The sequence below is a fragment of the Ursus americanus genome, chromosome 12, assembly GCF_024610735.1.
Source record: "Ursus americanus isolate L20-20 chromosome 12, mUrsAme1.1.p, whole genome shotgun sequence".
Classification (NCBI taxonomy): domain Eukaryota; kingdom Metazoa; phylum Chordata; class Mammalia; order Carnivora; family Ursidae; genus Ursus; species Ursus americanus.
In genome coordinates, this window is record NC_142138.1 from 64,608,867 (window position 1) to 64,623,404 (window position 14,538).

General features: G+C 36.9%; 1 protein-coding gene across 3 annotated transcripts in view; it reads left to right on the top strand.

Moving 5' to 3' along the window:
• The window catches only part of MAN1A2 (mannosidase alpha class 1A member 2), a 187,814-nt gene that overhangs the window by 152,281 nt on the left and 20,995 nt on the right, over positions 1-14,538 (top strand). For 2 of the 3 annotated variants that reach the window (XM_045801407.2, XM_087866198.1), the window contains exons 11-12: positions 345-517; positions 3,415-3,530. In XM_045801407.2, the coding sequence (XP_045657363.1) occupies positions 345-517; positions 3,415-3,530 (289 nt within the window). Of the gene's footprint in view, positions 1-344; positions 518-3,414; positions 3,531-10,027; positions 11,444-14,538 lie in introns of those variants that run through there. The other variant, XM_045801408.2, reaches the window with a different exon arrangement.

Here is a 14,538-nt window from a genome sequence, read left to right on the forward strand (position 1 = left end):
TTTGAAACAGAACAGAATACGTAATGTGCTTATGTCTAGCTTTGCATTTGTTGCCAGAGGATTACTAGACTCTTGTCAGTACAGTTGGATTTAGCAGTATGTTGATGTACATTATGTATGAGAAATATTTCATGTCTAGATAATAGGAATATTTATAAGGCTAGTATAAGAAAACCAAATGTGGATCTTTTAAAGTCACTGATTTTGCAAAACAGCAACAATAAAAATAAAACAAAATGAACATAACTTTACATTATACACCATTCTTTCAGGGGAAAAAAAAGCTCTGGCGAACAAACACAAATGGTTTATTGTGCTCATTTGTTTCTTTTGTCATGTTACAGCATTAAAGCTGGGTCCTGAATCATTCAAGTTTGATGGTGCAGTAGAGGCTGTGGCAGTCCGGCAGGCTGAAAAGTATTACATCCTCCGTCCAGAAGTAATTGAAACCTATTGGTACCTATGGCGATTCACTCACGATCCAAGATATAGGCAGTGGGGCTGGGAAGCAGCACTGGTAAATAAGCCAATATTTCATTTTGTGTGCAAGAGCGTTAAATCAAGCCTTCCCGTAGTGCTATGTGTCCTCATCCATGTTACTTCATGTTCAGTAATTGTAGTGCTACTTTCATTTATCTGATGGAAAAACTCTGTTACTCAACTTAAATTTCAAGTTTTTTTTTTTTTTAAGATTTTATTTATTTGAGAGAGAGAGGGAGAGCAGGAGCAAGGGGGGGGGGGCAGAGGGAGAGGGAGAATCTTAAGCAGATTCCCCACTGAGCACGGAGCCTGTCTCTGTTGTGGGGCTGGATCCCAGGATCCTGAGATCATGACCTGAGCTGAATTCAGACTCTCAACCAACTGAGCCACCCAAGTCCCCCTTAATTTAAGTTACTTAAGCAGTAGAAATAAACCTTAGAATCCTAGTTCTTGATTAAAACTACTTTCCTAGTGGTGTTCACTCATTATTATTCTTGAGTAATAAAAAGTCATTTAAAAGGCATTATGGGTTTTTTCTGTTTGCCAATTAAGGCTTAACCTCTAGAAAAAAAAAATCGTAAAACTGCCCAGACTCACAGCCTGAATAGATTACCCACTATTCACTTCAGCTTGTGTTCCAAGTAATTTCTTGGTGGACCATCATAAGAAGAATCCGTGAATTGTTAAAATTTTTCTAGATTGAAAGACTATTTATCTATATATGACACATAATGGTTAGTAAGTAAAGAAGGCAAGTGGTTTATTCCTAAAATACTAGCCTTTCAGAGAACCCCATGTCTATCTGTATACCTGGGGAGGAAGAAAAAATATTAGTCTTGTCATGAAAGTATAGCACATTCCCAGGAGTGAGGGAGTGTTTTATTCTTTGAGATATACTAATTATGCTAAATAGCAGTAGCTATGATGGATATTCATATTCCAATTGTTTAACTTAAGCTTGCAGCCTCAATAGAATGATGACATTCTAGATGAGATAAATATTGTTAGTAAATTGCTTGGGTAAGAATGGGCAAGATAAGTTTTAGCGTGGAATGTAGACCAATCGATGTAAAAAGAAGGTTTCACAGTGGCAACCAGAGTATAAAGAACATGAACTGAAATAATTATGCTTTAAATTCAAGTTTCAGACGTATGCCATGGTAAGGAAAGGCAGGGTTGGAGACAAAAGAGGAGACTTCACATCTTAAGTGGAGGTTACTTTCTTGTCTATCACTGGCCTCCCTTTTCGGTGTGAAGAAGGTAAAGGGAAGTCAGGCTGAGACAAAAGAATAGTATCTTGTATGTTTTCTGTAGCTTTAGCTATTCCATTCACATCTTCAAACTTCCAACTTGAGTATATTTATATGAAAACTTGCCTTCAAGAAATGACTCTAAATTAGTCATGCCTCCCTGCTACTTTCTCAATATCCTTAAACTGCTCTGATAGTTTTCTGGTGGTAGACACATGATCATTGCACAGAACATGGCATTTAAAAACTCTTGAATTCAAAATATGTTTAAGATCTTTAGATAGAGAGGGGTGCCTGGGTGGCTCAGTCGGTTGAACGGCTGACTCTTGATTTCAGCTCAGGTCATGATCTCACGGTCCTGGGATTGAGCCCTGTGTCGGGCTCTGCACTCAGCAGGGAGTCTGCTCAAGAATTCTCTCCCTCTTTCTCTGTGCCTCCCCCCCACACATGCACACATGCTCTCTCCTCTCTCTCTCTCAAATAAATCTTTTAAAAAAATATTTAGATAAGGTACCAAACTCTTTGTTAAGAAGACTTTTAAAACCCAGCTATAATAAAAATGGAACTATATAAAAATGAACAGCTTGATTAAATAAAAACTTTCAGTGTTAATTAGCTTTTCATTAGAAAGGAGGAAGAACAGAAGAGTAAGAAAAGTAGTAAGATTAGGAACAAGAAGCCATGGCAGTAATGATTAATTAACTGTACCTTCATTTGACATATCTCAGGGCTAGGTAGAGGAAGGAAAGAACCGCATGTGATTCAACTTCTCGTGAATGGCGTAATTTGGGAGCCATATGCCTGCATAAGCAGGATATTTGCTTGCTATGAATTAAAAACAGGGTTTTGAATGGGTTCCATTTGACTTAGTGTGTTTTATTTAGACATGTTCAAAGATGTAAAAAGAGATGTAAATTAAGAATTTTAGCTCCCAGTTGGGCGGTAGAGCACAGTAGTTAATAATAATGTGGAGCAAATTATTACTCTTTGCCTTAGTTTTCCTCTCTGAAGTAGAGCCTATTAAGACAACCTCATGAGTTGTTGGATATTTAAATCTTAATACATGTGAAGCCCTTAGAAGAGCCTTCAGCATGTAGCAAGAACTTCGTAATGGTTAGCTCTTAATATTATAATTATTGTAGTAGGTATGTGGGTGGGTACTTCCTGCCAGTTGATACCCCCTGTAATGCCTAACTTGTAGGATCATAGTATGATGTCTCTCATACAGTATGTTTGCAGTAAATATTACCTCATTGCTATCACTATGGAGGTAATACTGTTGTTTTAAGCGTGTTTTGTTTATCTTTAGAAGTGAAAAAATTGCCTTTAAAATGGAAAGTAAAATTTAAAATCCAAACTGAACTCCCCTGATTTGTCAAAATTAATGAGGCTTTATTGTGCCAGACAGGTCTCTGATTCAGTGTGAATTGACTTTCCTAAGTGAGAAAAATGTAAGATGTTTTTAAAAGATGAAAGGGTTTGGAGAGGGAACCGTTGCACAGGAAACGGAGTACCTCAGTTAATTTTTCCAGTGTGAGAATACTTCCATTTGATAATAAATTTTATTCTTAACCTATCAAATTCTCATAGAGATCTTTGTGAACTTTGGACTGTGGTTTCTGAATTTGTCCTTCAAAACTTGAGATTCTGTGGAATCGATTCTCTGGTCTGATCTCTTTCACAGGCTATTGAAAAGTCTTGCCGAGTCAGTGGTGGATTTTCTGGGGTGAAGGACGTGTACTCTTCTACTCCTACACATGATGATGTACAGCAGAGCTTCTTTCTTGCTGAGACGTTAAAGTGAGTAGATGCCTTTACAAATGTCCTGTTGTAGGCTGGTTTTGCTGTATGATCACTACATGGTGAATTATGACTATGTGGTATGTTACACCAGATTTTATTACTAATATCTTTTTATGTAATTGGGTCTTAAATTTTTAGCTGCATCTCAAGAAGAATGACTTTAACTATGAGGTAGATATTTTGTCAAGTAAGAGCTTAGTACCTTCATTTTGTCCTTGGCTCGGTGGTGCACATCAGAATCCCCTGGAAAGATCACTGGGCCATACCCGCAGAGTTTCTGATTCGATAGGTCTAGGGTGAAACCTAGTAAGAATTTGCATTTTTGACAAACTCCCAGGACTGGCACCACACCTGAACTCCCTGCTCTGGCTAGTGAAATCAGTCAGAATAATGATGGAATGTTGAAGGTACTAGATGGTATACGATCATCGTCATCCATCCTCCCTGTGAGCTTTCCTATAAAGATACACATAAAGGAAGAGTGGGGAGAAAACACAGCTATTATTCGAGCTTATACTTAGAACTACAAGCAGAGCTCTGTAAACTGACCTGGAAGAAGGTGGAGTCTACCCGCAGTCTACATTCTAGTATACTTGTAGTATACTTGTAGCTTACATTTGGGGACATTAAAATTGAAATGTACATATCTCAAACTAAGTTTCTAGTATACTTGTAGCTTACATTCTAGTATACTTGTAGCTTACATTTTGGGACATTAAAATTGAAATGTACATATCTCAAACTAAGTTTCTTATCCTAAATGGCCATCTTATTCCAGTTTTCTTTTATGTTATACCTAGTACTCTTCTTTTCCCATCTTTTCAGCTTCTACATTATAAAGTTATTTCTTTTTTCTCTGATATATCACTAAGTCTTTATGATTCCTGTTAACCCTGGTTCTTTATTTTGCCCCCTCCTTTCCATATCTGTGACTGATCCTACCTAGGCCCTTATTGCTGCTGATGGTTTAGAACATCTGCTTGGTAGTCAGCTTCTGGCCCCTGGTCACCTCTTATCCCTTGTTGGATTTGCCCTGTGTGGTTAGGCTGAGACTGTGTGAGGCAGAGCGAGCGCTGGGTGAAAAGGTAAAACCACAGCAGCTTAAGGTACATGCTTGCTACACCCTAGCCGGATGAGCATGTCAAAATAAAATTTCTTTGCCTTCAGTTTTCATATCCATAAACTGTGGAATTTGACCCAAATTATGTAAGATCTCTTGCTTTTTTTTAGACCAGGAAAATTATAAGGATAGCGCAATGAATGTTTGTGAATCCTTCACCTAGATACCTATCGCTAACTTTTGCCACTCTCCTCTACCCCTGTGTATGTATGTCTGTGTACATGTACACAGACACACGGTTTTACTTATTTTTAAAAATTCATCTATTTGCACTCTAATTTGAGAGTTACCAGCATTCTGATACTTAACCCAAGAGGTCAGAAGGAAGGGGAATAATCCTACATGATCACAGTGCAGTTACCACAGTTGTGAAACTTAACATTCTTACAATACTGTTGTTTAATATATAGCCCACTTTCAGATGTCTCAGTTGTTCTGATAATGTACTTACAGCTATTTATTTTTAACTCCAGTCTCGGATCCAGTAAAAGATCATTTATTGCATTTGGTTGTCATATCTCTCTAGTTTTCTTTAACCTAGAACAGAATGCTCCTGTTTGCTTCTGTCTTTTATGACCTGACATAGGTATTCAGGCTAGTTGCTCTTGAGAGTGTCGCTCAGAGGGTTTAGGTATTTGTGATATGTTTTTTTGTGATCGAATTTAGGTTAAACGTTTTGGGCATGGATATTGTATAGATTGTGTGTCCTCATTGCATCCTCTAAAGAGGCACATGGTAACAGGTTAGCCCATTACTGGTGACTCTAAGTTTGATCATAAGGTTAGATTTGCTTACAAGGTCATGTAAAGAATCTTTTTTGTTTTTGTAAGTGATAAGTGATCTGTGGAGTGATAACTCCCTTTTTCCAGCAGTCTTTCACCCAGTGTTATTAGCATCTTGCTCAATGAACTCTTACTGTAGTAGTGGTAAAATGCTAATCTTGAGACTTCTTCTAGTCTTAAAAAGAAATTACTTGATTTTCAACATTTGTATACCATTTTCTTCACGTCACTCCCCTCCTGCTCAAAAAGCTACAGCCCAAAAAGTTCATCTCTGGGTTCATTTCTCATTTCTTTTACTATGGATTCTATCCTCAAATCAAGCTGATTGATTGATTGATTGATTTATATGACATATATATATTTTATATTATATATACATATATACACATACACACACACACACACACACATATATATATATATATATATATATATATATATATATATATATATATATATATATATATATATATATTCCTTTGCATTTCATTGTCTATTTCATATTTCATTGGCTCTGGCAGGAATGCCTTTACCATTTCTATCAATTCCCCTCTCTTATTTCTAAATTCAGTTCAGATCTCACTTCTTACAGATTGGCTTTCATAATTCACAAATTCCTTATCATGTAGACCTTGAGTACTTTACTTTAGTACGTGGGGTAGGGCTGCAAATATGTGCCATTCTGTCTTTCCAGTACGTTTAAGGAATCCAGATCACCAGTTGACCTTGGTACTTTCACTGCCAAGTTCAGGAAGGATCCTTTTGAACACAGCACTCTAGGTAACCAGTTTATATATATATAAATTCTATGACTAGAATAACTATATATGTAATTACAATACTATATATATATATATATATATTACTATATATGTATATAACTACAATACTCAAGTTTCAGAAAAACACATATACATTTGGATCAATAAAAGAGAAAAAATCAAACAAGAACAATCATACAGGTAATTATAACAAAATCTCAGCTGAGGAGATGATCACAGTTGAGTATTGCATTCAAGGAAGTGTTTTGTTCAGGGGCGCCTGAGTGGCTCAGTTGTTAAGCGTCTGCCTTTGGCTCAGGTCCTGATTCCAGGGTCCTGGGATCGAGCCCCGCATCGGGCTCCCTGCTCAGTGGGAATCCTGCTTCTCCTTCTCCCTCTGCTTGTGTTCCCTCTCTCACTGTGTCTTTCTCTGTCAAATAAATAAAAATCTTAAAAATAAATAAATAAATAAATAAATAAATAAATAAATGTATTTTAAGAAAGGGAAGTGTTTTGTTCAGTATCATTCTCATCTTTGTGAGTTGGGAGAACATATTACCTTAACAAATGAGACACAATTTTTTCTTACCGCTAAATTATAAGATGACTTAATTTGATAGCTCATTATTAAAGACTGAACTATTAGATGAAGCACATAATAATGCCCTTTTTATAAGTCAAGAAGAGTTGAATACTGGCAATTTTACATGATTTAATCTAGTACATAATGGCAAATGTCTTCTAACAGTGATGTTACAGAAGATGTCAGACTCTTAATGTGATTTATTCTTTATAAAAACTGATGGCATAATATAGAATGCATTTGATTCAAGACATTTCTGTGAAGACTAATGTAGGTTTGTATTTTTCTTACTATTAAGAGAGCTTAGAACTCTATAGAGGAATGAAGATTAGTATGATTTCATAGATTTTAATGAATTTAAACAGGCTTTTGTCAGAAGCTGAGTAACCATTAACTGAAGATTTTATATTCTATCAAGTGGTTCAGACTTATTATTAATTCATGAAAGGGCAATAATCCACTAGTTTTAGCTACCAGAGATGGCAGCTGATTAGCTTGGCAGTGGCAACATTAAATGTAGAAGCCTGTGTTCTTGACCTGGTTGAGGGCCGTATTGTTGGGATGTTGTACTATAGATGGACTATATCTATAGCTAGACATTTTTCTCCAGAAGGTAAGATGTGTGTCCTCTGTTTCTTTGTTTCCCTGAGTAGTTGCCAATTTGCTTATTCCTATAGCATATATACTGATGGCACAATAAAAACTTGGTAATGAGTAAGGTCAGAGAGAGATTTCTTCAAAGCCTCTTTCCTTAAAACCCTTACATTCTAATAGAGGAAATAAAACACATGCAGATTTGTAGAAAATGTTAAATATAGTAAGTGCATAAGAGAAATGTTAATAGGGGCGCCTGGGTGGCACAGCGGTTAAGCGTCTGCCTTCAGCTCAGGGCGTGATCCCGGCGTTCTGGGATCGAGCCCCACATCAGGCTCCTCCGCTATGAGCCTGCTTCTTCCTCTCCCACTCCCCCTGCTTGTGTTCCCTCTCTCGCTGGCTGTCTCTATCTCTGTCGAATAAATAAATAAAATCTTTAAAAAAAAAAAAAAGAAATGTTAATAAAGTGAGCAAGTCTTCTGGAGGAGGAGGAGTTTACTTAACCTAGAAAGCATAAAGGAAGACTTCATGGAAGTGGTGGCATTTAAACCAGACTTGAAGATGGGTAGAGTAGGATGAATTTGTATTTGGGGAGTAGCTGTAAGGCAGACAGTGAAATAGTGAGGAAGAGACACAAGCACTCTTTAGATATAGAGAGATTCGGAAAGAACGAAGAGTAAGAGATAACATTAAAGTTTTCAGTGTGGGTAACTGTAAGGATTATGACACCAAGTTGCAAGAAGAAATAGATTTTCAGAAAAGATAATGAGTTACTTTTGACATATGTTCCCAGGAGGCATTTGAAAATATAGATCTGGAGCTCAAAATACAAGTTCAGGAAGATTTTTAAGGATGAGGAGAAAAGAAAGTATGTATCTGATCCTTTGAAGATGCCTACATGTAACAAAGGAGGTGTTCCAGGTTAGCCTGGCAGAGTGAACACCTGCATTTATCTCCACTCTCTTGAAAGCCATTGAAGTGATTATAGAGGGCTGAGAAGGTGTAAAGAACAAGCACTAAAGAAATGAGAAAGAAATCAACAGTAGACAAGAGATGTCAGCAAATTTTTAGAAGATGGAAAACAGAAAGCTAAAGTACCTGAATGGGGAGAAGTTAATTGAAAACTACCTGGTGAGTGCTTCAGAACCTTGGAAAGACCCAAGGCTGTAGGGTGCATGGTAGGATTGAAAACTGTAGAATTTTTAAATAAGTTTGTATAAGGAGTAGCTAGACCCCAAGTTCACCCCTGCCTCCTTACTACCGTGAATGAAACTAGAGATTTTTTTTTTTTTTTTAAAGATTTTATTTATTTATTCGACAGAGATAGAGACAGCCAGCGAGAGGGAACACAAGCAGGGGAAGTGGGAGAGGAAGAAGCAGGCTCATAGCAGAAGAGCCTGATGTGGGGCTCAATCCCAGATCGCCGGGATCACGCCCTGAGCCGAAGGCAGACGCTTAACCGCTGTGCCCCCCAGGCGCCCCGAAACTAGAGATTTCTTGTCTGAAGAGGTCAAATCATGGAGGCTGTGGACTAGGGATGCCAGGCACAGTTGAAAGTAGACAAAGATTGGAGGGTTCCTGTCTAGGAAATGGATTAGCCTACAAGAAGAAAAACTAGAGATACTGCTACATGAGGTTCCCTCAGCAAAATGGCCACAACCTCCCCCACCCCCACTGGTGCACCACCAGTAAATGCCAACATGCCCACAGTTTCTATTCAGCTATTGGGGGTCTCACTTTTAAATATTAATGGGCATATTGACTTAAATATTTATCAAACTAGATGTTTATGTATGTATACTTAGTGTTTTAAAATTTATTTAAAAAACAAAATATGAATACAGCAAGGTAATTCAAGAAAATATCCCAGAAGTGAAGGACATGAGTTTCCAGATTGAAAGCAGCCACCAAGATTCCAGCACAGTGTATGAAAACAGACCCACACCAAGGCACAATGCCGTCAGACCCCTTGGGGTAAAGGAAAGATCTAACAGCCTCCAAAGAGAGGGGGAATAAAAGTCTTGGAAAAATGATCTGACATCAGGATGGCTTCAGACTTCTCAAGAACAACAGTGAAAGCTAGAAGCAGTGGAGCGGTTCATTCAAAATTATGAGAGAAAATTAATTTCAACTTAGAATTTCAAGCTTTAGTCATGCAAGGTCTCAAAAGTCTACTTTCTAAGTTGATGCCTTGGAGGGTATATGCTATCAAAACTGAGTATAAACCAAAACAGAAGACGTAGGATGTAGGGAACCAGTGAAAGGAAGATGAAGAGGGTTAGCAGTCTAGACTGAATGTGACAGAAGGCTCCGGAGGGATTTTCTCAAGATTAAATTAATAAAAATGTTTCTATCTGAATATTTTAAAAGGAAATGTAGACAATTGAAGATTTTGGTATATTATTGTTAAGAAATACAAGGCAGTCTGCTTTTTAGGTGAGGGGAGGAATTATGTAAAAAGGGAAAAAGCTGTGAATAGCTTTCAGCTAAGGGGAAATTGCTTAATTTGAAGCCTTTTGTTTGGAGTCTGGATTGTTTTACAAAAATAGGTAAATAATACCACTGTGCCACATTTGTCTGGTTGCAAGAAGAGAAATATGTTCTTTGATAATGGGTTTGTTTTCTCCAAGAATTGTCTTTTCATTGGTTTTTAGTGTAATATGAGCTGATCCAAAGCACCGTATGCTACAAGAATTCCCAGAGACATATCCGTACCTCAGTATCTACATCCATCAACCTAAGTCTCATTCAGCTCTCACTGAATCTCAGCGCGGTTCTGTTGTGTCTTTCTTTGAAGGTCTGATAAATTGAGAGAAGTGTACATGTTGAAGATACCTTTTCATCTTTTTCTGAGCTTGTATATATTAGACATTAAATGACTATGAGAAATCACTGGTTATTTGGAATTGTAGTCCTCTTAATAAGTTTCTTGTTGAAAGAGAAACACCATAAAGACCAAGTTTACCACCACAGTTTGTCTGCTTTCACTGGCAAAATATCTGGGGCAGGAACTGTGTTTTGTCTTTCTGTGAATCTTGCTTGTGTACTTTTCCCCTCCTTCCTATCTCTTAAAATTGAAACTTTGAATATAATAGCAAAATTCTGGAAAACTATGTAAGAATATGTCAAGGATCTTAGTAAAAACTATGGAAAAAATTTTATGTACAAAGGTGTTTATTACTATTATAAAAATAGTTATTACATGTTCAATAATAGTTGGACAGTTAAATAAATTATGGCATATCCACAGTGGCTCTTATGGAGCCAGTAGCAGTCATGGACTCTTCACAATAGAATATTAAAGTAGGCTATTATGTGCACATATATGTATGTGTAAATAAAATGTGAGGATAAACATCTTCATGTGTATTTCAGCATCAAAAACATTGTTTTTACTTTTGTAATCAGAAAAACAATCTTTTAAATAAACTGCAAACATATTTTCCTGCATCAGATTTAGTTGCTGTTTTTGTGCCTAGAATCAAAAGGAAAGTTTTTTGAGCTGCAAGAAAAGTTAGAAGTCATTCAGTCCAACAAAACCACCACAATCCACCACAATCCTCCTACACACATTCCCAATGCTAAAAGTCTCTTTACAACACACAGAGTATTTTGTCATAAAGTCTTTTTTAATCTTGTCAGTTGATGGGCAGCTCGCTGCCTCAGAAGGCCAACCCATGCCACTGTTCAAAAGCTTTTTATATTAGAAAAATCTTTCTTATTTTCAGTTAAAATCTGCTTCACTGTGAGTTCCACTGAATGATCCATGTTTTGCCCTTTGGAAATATACAGTCTTCTACATAACTGTTCACTAAAAATACTTGTATTTGCCAGGCTAAACATTGTAAGTTTGTGTACTATTCTTTCTATGGCAGCGGTCTGTTTGCCTTCTCTGGAGATGAGTGAGTGGTTTTCTAGACTGAACACTGTATTTAAGATGTGGTTGAACCAGGGCAGGTTACCAGTCCCTACTGTGATCATTATACTCGCATCAGTGCAAGATAATACTGTTTTCTATTTTCTGCTAACCCTGTCAGTATAGCTTGAAATTTTTCTGTAGGTCTTTTTTTTTGGGGGGGGGGTCAGGGAGGGGACATGAACTAAGATAATTATTTTCTCTCTTATATTTGGAATGATTAATTTTTCTGAAATTTATTTCATTTTATCTTTATCCTTATTAAACTTTATTTTGTTAGGTTTAACATATTCTAATTTGTTGAAATTTTGAACTCTTGAGTTTTTCATTTAATGTTTTAGCTATTCTAGCTTTGTGTCACTCACAGATTTAATAAATACGTCCTCTCTGTATATACCCAGTTAATCATATGATAACAAACATCTAACCATGTATTCTCAACCAGTACATATTTATCTGTTTTATCTCCCAACTCTTTCCCTTAGTAGCTGTGTGACTTTGGATAAGTTCCTGAATTTTCTGCCTCAGTTTTATCATCTGTAAAAAGGTAATTAATAATAGTGTCACCTGAAAGAGTTGTTACGGAGATGAGTATAGCGAAGCATTTAGAATTACACCCGGCACAAAATACAATGTAGCAGGTGGAAAGTCGCTGTAGAACAGTAGGGCTGGCAGCCAGGGGAAAAAAGCTAGATGTGAAGCAAAGGAGAACAAGGACAAACTAGAAATCCCAAGGACAAATGATCCCATATCTGTGTCTCATGGCCTCCAGCTTTGATAAGCAGCTAATTTGCAGAAGAAGCTGGCACCTTTTGCCATGGGACTACCATGCCTGGCTTAGGAATCAGAAAAATTGCTGAGGAGCTCCAGCAGGAGCTGCAGGTGCTGCGGGTCTGGCCGCCGCCTCTCCCTCCAAGGTGAGCCAGTGCGTAGTGGTATTAACGGCACACGGCAGCGCTTCACTCCCCTGAAAGCAGAGTGAGGGCTGTTTACTGCAGCCTCCAGATCACATGTGGACATGACTAACTTAGAGCCATACGGAGAAAGTGCTCTGACAAATGTAGTTACAGCTTAGAGTTACAGCTTAGCTGTGTTTGACAAAGTACACAATCACTGCGGGAGACAAGCCCTTCCAGACAGTGAGAGAAATTATAAGCCACTTTATATCCTATAGTATGCAATATCTGTATATAAAAGACCATTTAAAACATGTTATAAAGCTATAATAACTACGAATAGTGGTACAAGAGTAAATGGAACAGCGGAACACAACAGAGTTCAGAAATAAGCCCACTTATATGTGGGAATTTCATCTTTGAAGAAAAGCAGTCCAGACCCTTGAGGAAAAGTTCGATTAGTTAATAAGATGATGTTAGAAAAACTACTCGCTAGGAAAGAATCCTGGAATTTGGGCTGGATCCCTGGCAAATACCAAAACTGATCTTAATATAAAATATGCTTTAAATATAGAAGATGAAATAAAATCATGAAAAAAATTGGAAGTGTTTTTTTCCCCCAACTCTGAGGGTGAAGATGACATGACACAAAACCCAGAAACCATAGAAGAAAATATAAAACATTCTAGCCACTTGAAAATGTAAAACATCTACAAGGGGGAAAAAAACCACTGAAGTAAAAAATGGCACAATGGGAAAACATATTTGCAAAACATTTGATAGTCAGTGGGTAAACTTTCCTAAAATTTGAAATTAAGGAAAAAATACTAAGTTAAAGTAGGTATAGGCAGTTCACTGAAAATATAGATGGAAAATACCATAAACACATGAAAAATAAATGTGTGACCCACTCATAGAGAAATGACATAAAATTAATAATCAGATGCCATGTTTTACTATCCACTTACTTCAGATTTTAAAAATTTGTATTCCGGTGTTGGCAAGGATGTAAGGATCTAGTCACTTACACAGGAGGTAAGAGTGTGTTTCATTTGATGTGGGTGGTAGAATCTTTGGGAAAGAACCTATTGAAATATTAAGTTCACATTAATTTGGCTTCCGTAGTCCTACTTCTGTTGTAGAACCGTCCTGCAGGTATACTTCCCCAGGTGAGGAAGACAGATGACAAGGACGTTTCTTGCTTCCACAGTGTTGACATTCTTTGCTCCTGTACTGAGTAATTAAGTGCTGAATGTACCTTTTTGGTCACATCTCCTGCTAGACCACTTTCCCCATGCATTTGATCTATACCTGCCTGTTAGCCTTTTCACTTACATGTCCTTTCTCTCGCTGTCCCTTCTGCGTGCAGTACTCATTCCTTTTTTTTTTTTTTTTTTAATCTCTAACAAAATCCCATTACTTTTTCAAGGCCTAGTTCAAAAGCACTGTCTGTGAGTCCTCTCCAACACTAAGGCAGAATTAACCCATCCTTAGGTATACTCACGATATTTCCCTTGTCCTGATAGTCTACAGGAAACATGAATACCTTCAGCTTTTCATTTCATGTTTGGGTTAGAGTATACACTCAACTAATGTTTGTTAAACTGTACAGAATTCACAGCGAATTCTTGTCATATTAAAATTGGTTGTATAAACATCTGTCTCCTTTATATTGTGCAGTTCCTCAAAAATCAAGACTAATGTGGTTATTTTTAAAATGGTTTATTTTTTAATTATAAAAATATGTGGATATGGCAAAATGAATTAAATATTAATATGGAACAGAAAAAATGAAAAAGAAAAGTTTCTCTGTATTCCACACCCAGTCTCACTTCCCAAAGATAACTATTATTAAACAGTTGTTGATGTATCCTTTTTAGAAGTTTTCTGGTTGTAACCAAACATAAAAATATATATTTATAATGTATATCCTTTTAATAGCCTTTTTTCCCCTACAGAGGCATGGTATACCTACTGTTGTGAGACTTGCTATTTTCATCTTACTCTTTATCTAGAAAAGGTTTCCATATGGACACATAAATCCAATGAGGAATATCATCATTTGTTTAATCAGTACTTTATTGTTAGGTATAGAAGTTGGTTCTAGTTTTTTGCTGTTATAAACAACGTTTCAGTGAACACCCTTATATATATAACTCTGCTCCTTGTATGAATATTGGCTAGATTCCTAGCAGAAAGATGGCTGGGTCAAGGGGCATGTGCATTTGAGTTATGATCATTTAGAGAGCTGACTTCACAAAACTTCGCATAGATAGAAAGCTCTGGAAGTTCAGGGAGGGAAAATATTTTAGAAAATTAGCTGATCAGAAACGTTAGAATCAAGAAAATATTC